Source organism: Ipomoea nil, unplaced genomic scaffold, assembly GCF_001879475.1.
Source record: "Ipomoea nil cultivar Tokyo-kokei standard unplaced genomic scaffold, Asagao_1.1 scaffold1149, whole genome shotgun sequence".
NCBI lineage: Eukaryota > Viridiplantae > Streptophyta > Magnoliopsida > Solanales > Convolvulaceae > Ipomoea > Ipomoea nil.
Genome location: NW_017617577.1, coordinates 1,770,613 through 1,781,950, shown reverse-complemented (window position 1 = coordinate 1,781,950; position 11,338 = coordinate 1,770,613). Strand labels below are relative to the sequence as shown.

Genomic DNA, 11,338 nt, shown 5'->3' with positions numbered 1-11,338 from the left:
TAAAATATACTTTTGGCCCCCCTTTATTTTTTTTTTTTTAATAAAACAATCTATTATGTTTATATTAAATGAACTCAAAATATATATTAAAGTTCACTATTTTTCATTAAATAAAAAAATAAATCATATAATTAAAATTAAAATTTTTCTTTATTATCTTATTTCTTTTATCAAGATTTTAAAAATGAAGAGAATCAAATATACATTTTAATTTTAAAAAATCTCCAAATCAGAGATATATGCTTTGATTTTATTAGTTATGTTGATTAATTAATTAGTGATTTATTGTGTGTTTTAATTATTTATTTACATTTTTAAGATGTACATTTGCTAGTTTAAAACTTTAAATGATTAGTTTTGAAATTGGCAAAAATTAATATTGAATGTTTAATTCGTCTTGGTTTTTGTCTTTTATCTCTCAAATTTTGAAATATTCAGTTAATCAATGAAATGAATATCAGTTAATTATGAAAAAATTTGGTGACAAAATAATTGACAAAACTTTTTATTTGATGTTAAGAGAATATATATTTAATAAATGTTGTTGCTATTGTTATTATTATATTTTGTGTTATGTGAAAATTTTATAAAGTAATGATCGGCACATGTGTCGATCGTACTCATATAGTTATGTATTTCATACTTTATTACACATAGTATAATTAGAAATTATTATCAATAATAATCACAATAATGTATGATATATATAATAATATGGTACGATTAATTATAATGTCGGCTAACATTGTAAATTTTCTCTACTACATCGGCCCCCCAACTCAAGTTTTCTGGCTCCGTCCCGGCATCTACCATAAAGAACTTTCAAGACATACAAAATTCTACAAAAACACAAGTTATCAATCTATGTTCTGAGTGCACTTTTGTTCTCTGTATATCCCAATTCGCAAACCAGAAAACCTAAACCTTATGGAGCAATACAAATTCTAGTTATGTCATACTGATTGAATACCATAACTCATTAATAAACAATCAAGACTCTAAGAATTCCTTATGACATCAATGCTCCAATTCTTTTTGAGTAACCAATTGGAGTAACCATGGAAACCTGTAACCATGTGTACTGTCTATCTAATTGGTTGAAAAATTAAATTCGCTAATTGTTGACGACGATGATTGGATGAATCCCTAACTCCTGTTGTTGCTATTGTTATTGTTATGGTCACAGAAGATGTCGAGCAAAACAGTGTTTTTGCACTTGGGTCATAAACATATTGATTGTTGGGAATTATGAAGCTTTGCATTTTTAATTTTGTAAAAGTTGTGCGAAAGCTAATGTTGCTTCTGAGTTTCCTCCGGGTTCTCCGACGACATGCACGAGCTAGACGGCGACGTCGGGGACACAATCAACGATCACCCAAGCGACTCGTGCACCTGCGGGCAGCCCATCCTCGGCGGCGACAGGTTTAGCTTCGAGTCTAGCTTCGGCCCTTCATTCCCGTTCCTCCGGCTCATGATAGCTAAAGAACAACAAAATCAATGGCAACAAGTGAAGTGGGCGAGGGAGGCACAGAATTGAAATTGAGAAAGATTTGGTAATAACCTGAAAAAGCGGTCGGAATTTGCAACAAAGCGAGCGGCAGTCATGGCGGAGCTCACCAGATGAGGGGATGGAGAAAGATTAGTATTAGGTTGGGGTAATTTTAATTTCTGATTTGTTTTGGGTGAAAAAAATGCGAAATGTCGTTTATACCCTCGCATTTCACGGCTGAGACGGAAAATACTAATGCTGGGACTATAGCAGGTCATTTTTAAAACTTGGAGGATCACGGAGGGTTAATTTGAAAGTTTAGGACCATAGGTGGCGAAACCACTATACTCGGGGGACCTTGGCTGGTATTAACTCATATATATATATATATATATATATATATATATATATATATGGAAGGGTTCAGGTGCGGTAAAAACTTCCCGTGCGGTTGACGCACCTTAAGCATTAAAAAAAAATGCTTGTCTGGAAGAAAGTTTTATTCAACAGTTTTTTTGTTGAGGGTCTGAACCATCCATCAGTTCAAATGTTTTGTTTTCTTGAGGGTTTGAACCACGGTACCACCCATCAGTTCAAAAGTTTTGTCTCACGAAGAAGGTGCGGGAAGAAGAAACACGACGCACATTAAGCACAAACCCACGCACATTAAGCGCAAAACTCACGCAGCTTAAGCACAAAACTCATGCACCTTAAGTGTCAAAATGACGCACCTTAAGTTTTGTTCAAAAGTTTTGTTCGTGCGGGTTTGAATCACCCATCAGTTCAAATGTTTTGTTCTTCTTGAGGGTCTGAACCGTTCAAAAGTTTTTCTCAAAGAAGATACGCGAAGAAGAAACACGACGCACATCATCACAAAACCCACACACATTAAGCACAAAACTCACGCACCTTAAGTTCTGGTCAAAAGTTTTGTTCTTGTGGGTCTGAACCATCCATCAGTTCAAAAATTTTGTTCTTGAGAGTCTGAACCACCCATCAGTTCAAAAGTTTTCGTCTTCTTGAGGGTCTGAATTACCTGTGACTCACAGAGAAGGTGCGTGAAGAAGAAACACGACGCACATTAAGTACAAAACTCACGCAACTTAAACACAAAACCCACGCACATTAAGCACAAAACTCACGCACCTTAAATTTGACCTAGTTACAAAAATTACCAAATTGCCACTACTTTTTTTTTTTTTTTTTTTTTTTTTAAATTCTGTAATCCTGGACGTTGATCTAAACAAAATCAATGACTCTCCTCTCATCATACAACCGCACCAGAACCTAATTTTCTCTCTCTCTCTCTCTCTCTATATATATATATATATATATATATATATATATATATATATATATATATATATATATATATATATATATATATATATAGGGAAGGGATCAGGTGCATTTGTGGCTTCCCGTGCAGATGTGCGGTGGATTAATGTGCGTGAGGTTTATACTTAATGTGCGTGAGATTTGTACTCAATGTGCCTGAGATTTGTACTTAATGTGCGTCAGGTTAATATGCGTGAGTTTTGTACTGAATGTGCCTGAGTATATTGTGTTTAATGTGCGTGAGATTTGTGCTTAATGTGCGTGCGTATTTCAGAATTACGAGCTCAGAAGGAAGCAGAATAGAAACTCACGCACATTAACGCCCAAGCTTCTTGTTACTTCTTCCTTCAATTTGACCATGGATTCTGGATTATCAGCTACCTTCCATGCAGTTGAATGTTTATATAAATGACGCACGCACAGTAAAATTTGCACAGCAGCTAAGTGTGGATTTCTGTTGCATTATTCCCATAATTCTTAACCACCATAGCTCGCCTCCGCATCATCATCATCTGGGAGGGGGCAAATGGCTACTGGGGATGGGGAAGAAGCTGACATCAATATTTTCTGCTGCATTTTACACATTCACGCACATTAAGTACAAATCTCAGGCATATTAAGCACAATACTCACGCACATTGAGTACAAATCTCACGCACATCCGCACGGGAACCTTTCAAAATATATATATATATATATATATATATATATATATATATATATATATATATATATATAACCTTTTATTACCTTGCATAAAAATGAAAAGTTAAGGTGTTTACTTGAAGGTTTTTTTAGTTGAAGGGTTGAATTACATTTTGACCTATAGTTGAAGAGTCTATTTGACCCTTATTTTTTATTTTTTTCGTGTTTTTTTTTCTCTTTTTCCATACCCTCTCTCCAACACGCATTTCAAAATTTGAAGAAAAAAAAACAATCGATTAAAAATGCTTTAAGTGTGTATTTAGAATTACCATTTAATTATTATTTTTAAAATCGTAAAATATTAAATATATTCTTATTTCTATATTATCATATGAGTTTCGGTTCGAATTACCATTTTGCCTGGCAAATTATATCGTGCATCGCAGTGCATAATCGATTATGCACCGCGCATCAAAACGACGTCGTTTAGTTTAATGAAAAAAAGGGGCATCCATTTTTCTTCGTTCCTCACCCTTCCGCAAAAAGTAATTCTGTTATTCAGTTTCATTTTGTATACACTGCAGTTTCAGTTCAATACAACTAAACTTTCATTTCGATATAACTACAGTTTCATTCGATATTTATAGACTCAAGTATGTGAAAATGTTATTTAATTTTATTTTATATACACTATAGTTTTATTAAAACACAACTACATGATCATTTTGATATAATTACAGCTTCATTGTACAATATATACACCCAAAGATGTGAAATGTTATTCAGTTTCATTTTATATACACTGCAGTTTCATTTCACCACAACTACAATATCATTTTGATATAGCTGCAGTTTCATTTGATAATATAAAAATAATACGTGAGGCAATGTCGATTTAGATATACTATAGTGTCAGTTAGTAATTAACATACAAAAAAATCGAGCTCCGTTAACATTAACGCGGAGCATTTTATACCGCAATGCATGTGCATCGCGGTCCACGATATAACGACTGATTTTGCCTCTACCCAAAACTTTAGTGGATTGAAATTACTATTTTCCCTATTTAACATTTTGGTCAATAACATTTTGCCCTAAAAAATCACTACTACTATGGAATATATGGATGTTCTAAGGAGCAAACTTTAATTTAATTATTTAAAGTGGTCAAGTGTTACTTTTCCTTAATTAGCAGGGGTAAAATGAAATTAACAGAAAAAAAAGAGCTTATGAGTCATACACTCATACCCGGACACAAGAAGAGAGAAAGGTAACTGAACTCCTGAGAGTGACGACTAAACAATGGCGAAGAAGAAATCGGAGTCTCGGGAGCGGCCACCGGAATCTTCAGCTCTCACTGAGAAAAACTCTTCAAAATCAAACCAAGGGTATACGAAAGCCTGCTCCTTTTTTGCTTTTAGTCTTTCTATAATCTCTCTTGCATATATATTTTTTGTTTTCGAGTTCCGAAGTTAAGTATTTCTTGAAGAATTTTCAGGAAAATGGTGCTGAGAGTAAGACGGGCGCGTCAATTGAAGGACACCGGGGAAGAACAGGGCAGAGCCGCATCAGGAACGAAGCGCAAAACGACGTCGAAGAAAGTCTCCAAAGTAGACTCCAAGATGCCTAAGAAACCCCCTACTGCTTTCTTCTTCTTCTTGTGCGTATAAGCTATTTGTTTGTTTCAATATTTCATAGTATTTTGTGATCCTTCAATCCTTTTTGCTTTTAGTATTTGCTCCAGGTCTAAATGTGCTTCAAATCTCAATAATTTATGCGTTAATTTTTAGTATAGTTAAAATTTCTCTGCACTAGTTTAAGCAAGGGTTTTCAATTTTTTGTTTTCATTTTTGTTTTTGTTTTTTTCCCTTATTGTAATTGTAAGCAGTGTTGCAAAAATCCCGCCTAGCGTATCACCATAATTGGGGTCGACTAGGCCGTCTAAGTGCCGCTTAGGCGCTGATCGCCTAGGCCTTCTAGGCACCGATTAGACCGCCTAGTCGGCCAATTAGCTATTATTCGTTTTTTATTAAATGAGTTATTTTGCTCAAAACTATATTGTTTTTAGCGAAATAACCCTAAATTATTCAAAATCTAGATGTATAAGATTTAGTTTTTCTGGGCAACCATAAGATAGTGTTTGTGTCTTGGATTTGAAGCACATAGGAAATTTAAGGTCTTTATGATGGCTGCTGACTGAAAGTAATATCCTTTTTCTCAAGGGAGGACTTCCGGAAGGAATTCCAGGAGAAGAATCCAGATGTCAAGTCTATGCGTGATGTATGTATTCAATAAGTTCGTTTAATATTTGATTCTATATCTTTGTCTGTACTTGCTTGGCTTGAGAATAAAATTTCTTCTCTCGGATTTCTTGATGTTTAATGCTCTGCTTATGCTTCAGATTGGGAAGGCTTGCGGAGAGAAGTGGAAAATAATGACTTATGAGGTTAGATGATCCAAGCTTGATAACGATATACTGTTTGTATATACTCTCTGTAGTTATTATTTATGCACATAAGTATATACCTGTATGGTCTCCCTCCATTTGTATGACTTCAAGGGCATGTTTTTCCCACTTTGACGCACTATGTTAGAAATTTCTCAGCTATGCTATAATGGATCCTCAAATTATTATTTTTTTTTATTTTTTTATTTATGTAAATTTGTTCCTATTTCTTAAAACAATTGTATCTACATATGTGGTCAGGGGAGAATTGGTTTTTATATGAGATTCTTCTAAAGATTGAAGTGCAATTAGTTCTCATTAGTTTAGAACCTTCTGGTTGATCATTAGGGGCATTGAGAGCATGCTCCCATGTAAAAACTGAGGACTGATCTAATCCATCTATCTGAATAGATTAGCGGTTGAAGGTTGCTGAGAACTAATGGGGAAAAGGTGGGGTTTTTTTTTTTTTTTTTTTTTTTTTAATTATATAAATATTGAAAACTTAAATGTTTGCAATAGTTATAAAATTGACCCAGTGGTTTTTTTACTAAAACTCACAACTATTGATGAACCTGGATAGACGGCTGAGATCAATTTTCACTTTTTATAGGGATCATGTTCTAATTTGATCCTCCCCATATGTGTGTGTGTGTATGCCCGTGGAGCGAAGATCATTCGCTTGGCGAATAAAGTGGCTTCGGTCAAACACTTTTTCTCGCTGGTCAAGCATATATATTCGCATTAGCGCATAGATGACAAAGTTTCACCTACCTTTGAGAAATTCAACATTCTACATCTAATGTTTGTGAATCAGCGAAGGATCAACATGTCAGCACTGGTTTCAGATAGTTTTCTCAAATTATATAAGTAGAGAAAGTTTTTTAGGCCTTTCATTTGATGCTCTGTGAACAGCTTCGTTTTATCTTTGTAATCTCTATGTGAGAATAGCCCCTTCTGGGCTATGCTTTCTCTGGAAAAAATTAAGTTGGCACTTGGCAGGTTAGGCTATGAATTGTAGGCGCTCTAACTTTCTGATATACTTGTAACAGGAAAAAGTTCAGTATTATGATATTGCTACAGAGAAACGAAGAGAATTTGATAGAGCTATGGCGGACTATAACAAAAGAAAGGTAAGCTTGTTCCATGCACCGCTTTAAGTTTGATTTGTGACATTTGGGACACCTGAAACACTAACTATAGACATCGTTCTTGTTATACAATTTAAAACTATTGCAGGAAAACGGGGAGTTCAAAGAGTACGAAGATGACTCTGATTTTGATGATTAGAAGAAAGTATTCACTCCAGAATAGTATTATTTTTTGGTCCTTCGTCCTCTACGAGTATATCCAATCCATGTATCTGAATGACTGACACCACCGCCTTCTTTCTCTTTGTAGTGAAATCAAGAACACCTTTAGAGAGGAGGGTCTCACTTTGGAGTTGTGTGTACAAATTTCTGTATATTAGTCATAAGAGATATTTATGTAATGACAACATTGCTAGTTTGGTGATAAATAGGATTGATTTGTAGTAGCTGTCCTTTTGGTTAACTATTGTTTTCAGTTGCAAAACATTCTTGCAAAGATCCAAAATGATGTTAACTAGCAAGCACTATAAACTGCATTTGGTTTGCTCTTTCTATTCCTTTTAGATTACTTGCTGCCACTGACCGCCTAGGCGATGGGTATATATATATATATCTAATCAGGTGAGAATCAACCTTAATCTGCAAACTTGTGAATGATTGCACTGCAACTACTATATAGTTGCACTGTTACGGTTCCCAAACATTGCAATCGTATTTGGATGCGGTGCAATCCTTCACAAGTTCACAGTTCGCAGGTTAAGATTGATTCTCACCTGATGAACACACAACATATATATATATATATATATATATATATATATATATATATATGCTCAAATCTCAACAATAAGTACTAAATTATGCGATAATTTAACATTTTCAGCATGGGTCTTTAGATTTAGCCTTTTAGGATCTGTTGATGGATCATAATTGGGGTTAACAAAATAAACCACCACTAAGACGATGCCAGGAAAAGAAGGGGGGGACTTTGTATTAGTAGGGTTTTTTTTTTTTTTTTTGTAAGGCGAGGCGAGCTCGTTAGGCGTCTGGTCTCCACTGACCCGACAGGTGTTGCCTAGGTGACGCCTTAACAACAATGACAATTTCACTACTATCCCCAGTAGCCAAAACATCATACTCATAATCTAAATCTGCTCTCTTCCAAAACATCCTGCTTCTTGTTGGACAGCCCAATTGAATCAGCTATGGATTTTACTTGAGCAATCATCGCGATCGTATCATTGAGTTTGTTAATGGCTGAGCCGACGCCCTGGGGTCACAAAGTTTCATCAATCTTTGAACATCTCATAAAGGAATACACATAACAGCATTGGTAATTGGTTGGGAACTTACCACGCCAGCAGCTCCGGCTGTGATTGCCATTGGCGCTGTGACTGCACTTAGTCCAGATGAACACATGACGGGAATCTTCACTGCCCGTGAAATTGCATATGCTGCTGCTAGCGTTGGGGTCGCCTATTTAAATAAAAAAAGTTATAGATCTACACAGCTGAATGCATTATGGATATCATTGTTAACCACAAGGCAGTGAAACATTGTCAAAAAAACAGAATAAAGATAAAGAAAAGAACCTAAGCTATAAATGCAGGGTAGTTAACTTTTCTAGAAACGGGAAAATGTGCCTACTAACTCGGTGAATAAACAGAGAGTACGCTGTACTTTTTCTATTAAGCCCAAGATGCCAGGTTTCAAAGGATTAGAGCACTTTCCTCCTTCTGTTTGGATGATATCAGCCCCTTCTTGTTCCAGCATCTCGGCTAGTTTAATCTGGTAGTCATAGAGCAAAGATTGGTTGTCAAAAGATTATAGGTTTAATTATGCACTGTAATTATAAAACATGCTTTCGTAAGACCTGATCGGGAAGGCTCAACGTGTGAGGCACAGTGACTGACAATGTGATGGATGGAAGAATTCTCTTAGTCTCCTTTGTCAGATTCAGAATCTGCATATCATTGTCAGAAAGTGTAAGAACCGAGCTGCAAAAAATTACCCGGAATTTGTTGACACGTTTAAGAAAGACACAGGATTTCTTGCAATTTTGTTTCTTGTTCGCTCTAAATTTCTTAGGAGATTGCAACGACCACCTAGTACTTAAACTCTCACTACCTGCTCCGGGGAGAATATCAGTCCCATCTCATAGAATGAGTCATAGTTTCCAATCTCCACCTGAAAGACAAAAACTGGTCTATTTAGCGACGAAAGTTGTTAAATAAACAAAAAAGTTTTGGTCATCTCTTGGATATACTGGGAATTCTTTGGGAATGAAACATAAAAATAAATATTCAAGAATTGGTGGTCTAACTAACCATCAAGGCTCCTGCTTCTACTGCAGCCGGGAATGCTGCCGGATCCACAGATGAGACACAAACCTGCAATAAGAGATCCAGGAATAAGTATTCCAGTCCTTATAAACTATGTGGAATTAAGATTCTCACCGCATTAACCGAGCCAATAAGAGAATAAGTTCTTAAAACATTATAGGCAATGAATGTTTTTGACTTTTTTCCCCTTCTATATCATTTCAACATTAGCTCATTACTTGTGCCTCATATCCAAAAGAATAACAAACACCTTGTAGTTCTAGCAAGTAAAACGAAAACCACAAAGCTTCACAAACGACAAGAATTACGTTTGACGGTTAAGAATTTACCGGAAGAGAAGTCAGGGCAGTAGCAAGTTTCACCAGTTCTGGGTCACAAGCTATGTCCACATGAGTTGCTCCTCCCTGTACACATTAGGACTGTAAAATCTTAACTGGGAATATGGTAAACCAAATAACATAGTTAGCTTATCAGCCAATTTTGACTTATTTGATCACTATTAGAGTGTTTGATTAATTAGCTTTTTGTAACAACTTATTGCTCCAAAACACTAAAATTCAAAAAGCTGCTCAAAGTAGCTTTTCCGATAAGTTTTTGGAGAAAGTCATTTTGTATGTAATCAACTATCAGCTAACATCTACTTTACAAAACACTTTTCTACAATCAGCTAACATCTATCCGCTAACAACTATTTACCAAACACCCCTCATCTCTAATTAGGCCAATTTTTGAAAAGTATAAGTAAAACATAGTTTACAGTGTTTGTTAAGTCTTATCCAAATAAGGGTCCTAAATAGACCAATGAAGAAAAGAAGCATGAGAATATTATCAACCTTATCTGCAGCAGTAACAACAGCAGCAACATTTTCTTTGTTAAGATTTTGCAACCCTGAAATAATCTGAAACAAAGAAATGTCACATAAATCCATTCTAGGATTCAGTAAGCCATATAATAGTATTCAAAGTCCACCCCAAGAATAAAGCACTTAAAACAGCTAACAAAGTTACACTTTCAGACTATACAGTAAACATAGAAGAAAGCTAATTTCATAAGCACAGTGAGCTGTGTTTCTTGAAATTCTGTGAATTTTAACTGTTCATAGAAGGAAATGTAAAGAAAAATAATCAAATAAATGAAAATGGGAAAGAGAAATGATCAACCTTTAGGGCTCTTTTCTGATGAAACTCTTTCAAGACTGCTTCTTTGGTGGATGAGAGCAAAGCCCTTGGTGGGGTTAAGGGCTTTCTCCTCCTACCAAATGAAAGGTGCTTTGGAAGAGGAACAGAGTCTCCCTTTAGAAGTGGGTTTGTGCTTGGTTTCAAGATTACAGTATGATTTTTTGAGGAAATTAAGGTGCAAAATGAAGAACTCATTATTCCTCTCTCTGCAGCTTTGGATTATGAACTTGTTTTGAGTCTATCGAGTTGGGAGGTAGGAAAAAGATAACTAGATAAGAGAGCCTGCAGCTTTGATTACCCTCTCAGTCACTCAAGATATTTTCCTATTAACTATTGCACGCACGGAATTAGCTTAATCGTTCAGTATACAATATTTAAAAAAAAAGATCAAAATTCAAATTTTAATTATAGATTACGCCTAAAGTGAGTACATTCTTTGTGTGCACCGACATTTAGCTCTTTCTGCTGAATTATTGAGTTATTGTGATTTTGTATCTTTCAAATACTCTGTTGATTTGGAATGTAGGGATCCTAAAAGTCAGGAATTCAACTTTTTGAGAGAAGAATATTTTCCTATCAACCTTTTATCTCTTTAATTTTAAAATGTTAGTGTAATTTGACCGTATTTTAGAGGTAAATATAAACTAATAGGTAATGTTAAGCACAATAGAATGAATGAAGTTGTTGGTAGCTTACGTGTATATGAATAATTTTGTATTAATGTTAGTAAAGTTTGGACTCCCTTTACAATGGTCGACTTTTATAGCTTATTGTAGTTACAATGCACTAAAGAAAATTTGAATAAGGGTCT

At 35.1% G+C, this 11,338-nt stretch overlaps 2 protein-coding genes across 4 annotated transcripts; one reads left to right on the top strand and one right to left on the bottom strand.

Moving 5' to 3' along the window:
* Positions 1–4,706: 4,706 nt before the first annotated feature.
* LOC109183712 (high mobility group B protein 14) lies at positions 4,707–7,542 on the top strand. 3 transcript variants are annotated; one of them, XM_019333777.1, is made up of 7 exons: positions 4,707–4,860; positions 4,962–5,132; positions 5,695–5,752; positions 5,874–5,918; positions 6,968–7,048; positions 7,155–7,211; positions 7,317–7,542. In XM_019333777.1, the coding sequence occupies exons 1-6, from the start codon at positions 4,775–4,777 to the stop codon at positions 7,203–7,205; spliced, it is 492 nt and encodes a 163-aa protein (XP_019189322.1). In that variant the 5' UTR covers positions 4,707–4,774; the 3' UTR covers positions 7,206–7,211; positions 7,317–7,542. The 3 variants fall into 3 exon arrangements, with proteins under 3 accessions (XP_019189322.1, XP_019189321.1, XP_019189323.1); XM_019333776.1 differs by having other exon boundaries at positions 4,708–4,860; positions 7,155–7,542; XM_019333778.1 differs by having other exon boundaries at positions 4,712–4,860; positions 4,971–5,132; positions 7,155–7,542.
* A 329-nt stretch (positions 7,543–7,871) lies between these two features.
* LOC109183711 (uncharacterized protein ycf23-like) lies at positions 7,872–10,849 on the bottom strand. The gene is made up of 9 exons (XM_019333774.1): positions 10,510–10,849; positions 10,182–10,247; positions 9,678–9,752; positions 9,334–9,396; positions 9,134–9,193; positions 8,880–8,969; positions 8,687–8,794; positions 8,360–8,482; positions 7,872–8,276 (listed from the first exon to the last, which is right to left on the bottom strand). The coding sequence occupies exons 1-9, from the start codon at positions 10,720–10,722 to the stop codon at positions 8,145–8,147; spliced, it is 930 nt and encodes a 309-aa protein (XP_019189319.1). The 5' UTR covers positions 10,723–10,849; the 3' UTR covers positions 7,872–8,144.
* Positions 10,850–11,338: the final 489 nt, after the last annotated feature.

Excerpts from the sequence above, each read along its gene's own strand:
- LOC109183712 (XM_019333777.1), top strand. The coding sequence starts at position 4,775 with ATGGCGAAGAAGAAATCGGAGTCTCGGGAGCGGCCACCGGAATCTTCA. Across the intron at positions 5,133-5,694 it reads ACTGCTTTCTTCTTCTTCTT|GGAGGACTTCCGGAAGGAAT; the intron begins GTGCGTATAAGC and ends CTTTTTCTCAAG. Across the intron at positions 5,753-5,873 it reads ATGTCAAGTCTATGCGTGAT|ATTGGGAAGGCTTGCGGAGA; the intron begins GTATGTATTCAA and ends CTTATGCTTCAG.
- LOC109183711 (XM_019333774.1), bottom strand. The coding sequence starts at position 10,722 with ATGAGTTCTTCATTTTGCACCTTAATTTCCTCAAAAAATCATACTGTA. Across the intron at positions 10,248-10,509 it reads ATCAGAAAAGAGCCCTAAAG|ATTATTTCAGGGTTGCAAAA; the intron begins GTTGATCATTTC and ends TCTTTGTTTCAG. Across the intron at positions 8,483-8,686 it reads TCTTGGGCTTAATAGAAAAA|GCGACCCCAACGCTAGCAGC; the intron begins GTACAGCGTACT and ends TTATTTAAATAG.